At 54.3% G+C, this 6,297-nt stretch overlaps 1 protein-coding gene across 1 annotated transcript; it reads right to left on the bottom strand.

The window, feature by feature from the left end:
* Positions 1-1,149: 1,149 nt before the first annotated feature.
* On the bottom strand, positions 1,150-1,454 carry PLICBS_010147 (uncharacterized protein; the record flags this gene model as incomplete). Its single annotated transcript, XM_065601843.1, has 2 exons — positions 1,150-1,178; positions 1,274-1,454. The coding sequence occupies 2 exons, from the start codon at positions 1,452-1,454 to the stop codon at positions 1,150-1,152; spliced, it is 210 nt and encodes a 69-aa protein (XP_065457915.1).
* Between the last annotated feature and the right edge of the window lie 4,843 nt (positions 1,455-6,297).

Here is a 6,297-nt window from a genome sequence, read left to right as displayed (position 1 = left end):
CGCCCCATTGACGGCACTGCTGCCTGCCCACGGTAATAATAGCTTTAGGCAACCCGGCTTCTGGCTGCTATGTCTCAGGTGCCTGCCTCGCTTGGATCGATTTGAGTTGCCAACCTCAATTCAATTGCTAGATAGAAGAATTGTCGCACAGAGGACGGCCGTATCGACACCAACTCACGCATTCAAGATTAGCTGGTAGACACGACAACGCTGGCTAGTTACGCATGTTGAGCACGTTGGAGCTATTGTGCGTCAATTCGCCAGTTGCTCAATTGGCCCCAATTGCAGCTCCTAACTATCATAAGAAGTGACATCATGTCAACCATTTAACATACTGTAGAAGCAATAATCCCTATGAATTCCCAGGGTGCCAGCTGTGATTCCTGTGGAGCCAATTGCCCAGCAGCCACCTTTGCTCATGTCCGAAACTCCTGCAATCGCCACTACTGAATCATAAATACAAACTGGACAGGTCGGCGATAATGCACACTATGTCGTATGAATAGAAAAACGGTTTGTTTATGTATGCAATATACCATGTGGACAATACTGCCGCGACTTGCCACTTAGTGGGAACAATGCTCGACTATCTCACCTGCTCTCAGAAGTGCATCTATTCCAGCAAGACCACATTCTCTGTCGTTTGAAACCTGGGCGATGAGGGAGGACTGCTCAAATTCTGTCGTTGCGTGACCGACTTGTAAACCTTTCACGAAGCAAGTTAGCTATTTTGTCAGGGGGCTGGGTAAGGACGGAAACGTACGATGGCCCAGTGAGCCAATGGATGTTTGGTGGGCGGTTGTATTCGCCACTGTACTAACAACATGTGGCAATGTGGACCGTCCGTTGCTTTCTGACTTGCCGTGCACCGAATAGTCCCCAAGGCTGGCCGCAAACGGGAGCCAATTGGCTCTGGTCATTCTATCTTCACACCATGCGAGGCGAAATAGTGGTCGCGGCGGGTCCGCATCCTCTGGAGCGTTGTGGACCAAAGTTGACAGCGCAGTGGGCGAGTGTCCTGGTTCGAGCACTGGCACCGTCGGGTTCGGCTTGTCCAGACGGCTGAGCAGAGACGCACTTTCGGTTTTTGTCTGACTGAAGGATCTCCGGCTGCCTGTCGGCATCACCTCACCAAGGCTGGCAAGGGTACTACTCTGGTGATGCCCATATGTCCCTGCCTGGAAGTATTATGACCTGCATGGTACAAGCCGTATTAGCTCTAGCAATACTAGTCGAGCGTGGCCGTCCATCAGTAGAGGATTCTTTCACATACATCTGCTTTCGCTTGCCTGCTTGGCCTTGAAGCCGAGTAGATACTGGCTGTAGTTGCGGTACTCGTCTGTATCCTTGTACTCGGCAAGACTTTGAGAGTATGCCTTCTTGGCAGCATCGGCCTGGCTAACGTACCTCTCCTTCTCAGTCGGATCCAAGGTCCGCCAGCTCTTCCCTATCATCTTGGCAATACTGGAAAATGTGAAGTCTCTAGTTTTCAGACTCTCTCTCATCTCTGAGATATTTGTAAGCGCGGTGCCAATGATTGCGAAGTGTGGACAGCACCTACTGTTGGTAAAAGCTACGTAAGCCGAGGCAGGCCTGTCTGGCGCATTTGTGTCCGGCTACCATGGCAAAAGCCCGTCAGCCACTAGTCTCGCCCATGTATGATGGTAAGAACCGCAGCCAAACCTTCGGGTGACGACGATATCTGCGCTTCGCGACGCCACGGCACTCACGAGTGCCAAGGGCGCTACTGGGCTGGCGGCAGGAGCTGTCCGTCTTGGACTCTACTGACAAAGGATATATCGACGGGATAGGTACACTAAGGGGTATTCGTCTATCGTTGGAGATGCGCCTCTGCAGTTTCTTGCACAGTAAGTCAGCCATGGAAGCAAACGTTCAAGGCATTCCTTTGCGTACCCTCCGATGACCGAGTTTTACCCCCAACTCGTCACTAAAGGGAATAAGTATCGTGGACATGGTGCAAGGCTCTCGTACACACTCACAGGTCAGACTCTCTAATGTCGAGAACCGTCGCCCAGGAGCGAAATCCTTGCTCCCTAAAGCCGTGGAGATATTGGGACAAGCCCATCTCTGCCAGAATGCCACCAAGCTGTGGACTCATGATATCCTCGCTTTCCGCCGTATTGTCCGACGAGCGGATTCTTTCCTTCGGACAGGTTTTGTCTCTAATACCTCTGTTCAACAATAAATAGCGCTACTTACGCAGACAACGGGCGGAATATTTCTGTTGTGGCGAGGAGCACAAAGCACCAGCACAAACCGCTCAAGTGAGATGTCGCGGACGATGTGGAATGTTCGAGAGCCTTGGCCGTAGAGGAGTGAGTAACAAGGGCCAATGCAGGCAAGAAGTCGAATTGGCGGGGTGATGTCCCAATGGCGCCACCAGGAAGCAGTGAATAAGAATGCTGAACGCGAGCTGACTGGAAATCGCGCCGAGGGGGGCAAGTACGGTGCGCAATGTGTTTGTTTGGTGCCCACTAACGTGTTGTCCACAGATCAAGGGTTGAGCGGGTTGGGGTACAGATTCCCTTCAATAGCGGAGAGTCGTCTTGGCAAAGAGATGCGTGCGAAGGACGTCAGCATGGTGCACCGTCGGACGCTATGATGTCTGAGGACCACCGACCCTTGGATGGGACTTGATCACGAAAACCAGTTTTCTAGGATGGCTGCCTTTCCAACTTCCGATAATACTGAAGCGAGTCGCGGACCCCGCCGGAGCTGGCTCTGGAGCGGGGGGAGCGCTAATTTGACTAACGAACAGTTTCGGTAGGCGACTTGTTACCTCCATCATAAACAACGGCAAATAATGAAAGTGTCGCACAGAGAGCCAGCCCCATGTCGTATGCCTTACATGCTCAGCGTTGATGCGCACGGAAGTCCGATGGTATAATACGCAAGTAAAGGTCGAACGCCTGTGCACTGTGTTTTGGCCCCCCGTCAATGCCAAAGCATAACCACGGGCTGTATTAAGCAATCGTGAGCAGCGTCGCTTACAAGGACACTGCACGACAAAGCAGGACTTTGTTTTGTGTATAAAGAGCACGCACTGACGTGCCTCTGGCGAGGCGTAGGCTAATATCCTGCCGCAAGCACGATGCCACGGAGTGTACAATCCCCAGTTTCGTACTGGCGAGGAATATGGGCTTTGATGGCACAGATATGACGTCATAGCACGTACGCGTTCGCGTCGCCTCGCCTCTTGCGAAGTGGGGGTGTGCTCGTCGAGGAAGTATACTCCAGTGACCTGCCATTTCTACGGGGCGTCTTGCACATAACCCTGTCAAGCACAATTTTTGCCAATCGTCGCCCCGACCTCGAACTCAACATTCAGGTGGCCATGAGCTCTTCCAAGGATACGAAGCCTAACAACGAGAAGGCGCTGCGTCTCAAGCGCTTGTACGGAAGGATACCGCGCAAGGGGGACCTTCTCGCTCATCAGTTGGAGGTACCCAAGATGTACAGTGTCCTGTAACTGGCCAGACTTGGCTAACCACTGTTGTCGTTGCAGGGAAGAAAGTACTTCGACTCCGGTGACTTCTCTCTCTCACAGGTACACACGTCTTCGGATGCCGGCGCGGTAAAGACTGGGTGCGAGCATCCCCTCCGAGAGGGTATATCCAAACCATTTTCTGCTGTTCCAAGCTCCAGTAACGTTAGAGACATTTCGCAGCATCAAGAGCAAGGTGAATTGGGATCTGGCTTGGCAAGATCCGGCAGCCAACTCCGAGAGGGAGCCAGCCAGCCTTCTGGCGGATTTGGAGAGGAGGGAGAAGTGAAGAAAGAGCACTAGGCTACTGTACAGACCCTTTCGCTTCTGGGCTACTGTGCGCCTCCAGGCCGTTCCGGTTTGAGATAGACCGTAGGCGTCGAAGCCAAGTGTGCACCAACCCAGTGACGTGTAACATGTAAGTGGATGCGGCGGCGGGAACCGCTCCGTCCGATACCTGACATGCAGACCACAAAGGGCAGAGACGCACGCAGACCTATTCTTCTGCGTCGTATTGACAGCTACAGCATATGTCGGTCTCTCGACATTGTTACGTAGCGGCAGCCAGGGCTTGCCGTGCAGATCATTGCGAAGTGTGTCATTTGATGTCGTCGCTTGTCATGACTACTAAGTGTAAGCACCTTGTTTGCGTGTAGCGGCTGCCATGTCGGCAGATCGCATCGTTGGTGGGGAATCGAGTGTTCCGCTAGGCCCAAAGGGTCTGGCGTGCGTTAGTCGCCTGTGTGTCTGGCACGCGTCAGAATTTGGGTACCCGCGGCGTCCCCTTCCATTTCTCGTGCGTTGTGGATGGGAACACTGCCGAACTGCCGCAGTATACAGCATTTTGATCTACCCTTCATTGCTTGGCATCAGTCTGTCGGCATGAGCTCTTTCAAGCCTGGAAGCGAAAACGAGGAGCTGGACGTAAAGACGGAAAGAAACCGAGGATTGATCTACCTTGTCAAATGGGCCTGGCGTTCGTACGTGGGCTGCGTCACTTTCGCCAAGGATTGCTGGACTGATCCCGAGGCACCCACTGCCTGAGCATGACAGCGCTGGCGCGCATCGCCAACGAGCAGTTTCGGTGGTGCGACGCCGAGATGAGGCGCGCATCGCGCGAGCTCGACAGCGACGACTGGAAGCGGCCATGGAGTACGTCGGGATTAAGTCGGTGCCCGGGCGAGCAGACGCAGCTGGTGGTGGATCCGCGCGCGAGGGCGCCAACTTCGTGCGCGAGCACCAGCGCAACTACTTTGTCGGCGCGCTGCAGCTGTTTGAGCTGCGTTGGGAGGCGGTGCTGCAGCAAGGGATGACGACCACCAGGCCTGCCATCCACTCCCAGGCAGCGGAATGCTGTAAAAGCGAAAATCCCACCCCCAAAGCTCCTGTCCCAGCGTACTCTTCGACCTAGAATTGGCGGCATTACTTGGTGTCACTGGCTCCTCGTCCTACGATCGGGTTGTAGGTCACAGGCCAGGGCACATACAACTCACCACAGGTCTCATTCTGGAGAGCTGGGCCGTCCGCAGGAGTGTGGGAGAGTGGGAGGAGGGCTGCTTGCATCCACCTGGAGCGTGGGGAGCCCAGCTACCGCAAGCGGAATCTGCTTATGGTTGCCATATCGCAATACCACACCAGGGGGAGCGTTGCATGGAAAGGGAAAGCCTTGGCCTGCCTCGAGAAGTGGGTCCATGTCCATGGCCCATGGCTCGTGAGCTTCGGCAGGCGGCAAGTACCTTCTGCGCAGGCTTCCCTTACCACCGCCGCACACTTACTCGAAATGCGCCACGATTCACTGACCCGGTTGCAAGCGTGAGAGCTATCAGACGAATGGAGATCCTCGGGGTGTCTGTAGAGGAGAAAGGCGATAGTTAAACCAGTGCCAACGGCTGAGGCAGTCATGCTTGCCGTCGCCGGTCTAACATACAGGTATAATCGTGTCCGCGCACCTTTTACCTAACCATTAAGCATACGACGCAGTTCATCGCGTAAAACTTCCGGCTCCAGGCAGGAAAGCGGATAATAAAAGATCGAGACGGGGTCACAAGGCGAGAATTTTGATGGATGGTCGAATCTGTCAAGAAAGCTACTAGGAAAGCACGCTTTGTATACGCAAAACGTCCGGGGAGCTGCGAGGGCAAGGAGATGTACCTAAGACCTTGTCAATTGCTCAAAGTTCTTTGCTAGGACAAGGCGGACATACCTCAAACGGCCGTTTGCATTCAGTCTGATGCGTACTACATGGCGCACTTGACTCCACAGTAGAATGTGGTCCGAGTTCTGCGAGTCCGTCGCAGTTGCTCGCCCGGCCAGCCTGGCTATCTTGCTTACGACGTTTCTGAGCCAAGGCAATCATGACCGCCACAAGATATGGGTCTTCCAATTCGATCACCGGTCGCAGTTGTCGAAGCCTCTTCGTCAATAAACCTAGGACGGGACCATCGCACTCTTCGGATGGGTTCGAGCGTGCTTTAGGGTCGCAACCGTCGGGTGTTCGCACCCATTTGCGCCACAGACGCTGACGGCGAATAGACCGGAGCCCCTTCAAGTCGATGAACGTGAGGGGCGGCACAGCAGACTCAAAGGCGAAAGCACCATGGGTAGGAAGGTTGATGGGATTGCCGCTAAAATAGAGCGACAGGGAGACGTCCCTGAGACGCTAGGTTAGTGACGCCCGCGATGGCGAAGACGCCCAATACGCTCACTCACCCGGGATGTGTGAATTGCGCACCAAGAAAGTCGCGGATGGCAGCGGCCCTCGTTGCAGCCCCATGGGCGCCTGACAATGCATC

Source organism: Purpureocillium lilacinum, assembly GCF_023168085.1.
Source record: "Purpureocillium lilacinum CBS 284.36 DNA, scaffold_8, whole genome shotgun sequence".
In the NCBI taxonomy this organism is placed as follows: domain Eukaryota; kingdom Fungi; phylum Ascomycota; class Sordariomycetes; order Hypocreales; family Ophiocordycipitaceae; genus Purpureocillium; species Purpureocillium lilacinum.
Note: the sequence above shows the minus strand (reverse complement) of the source record. Positions and strands in the feature narration are given on the sequence as shown.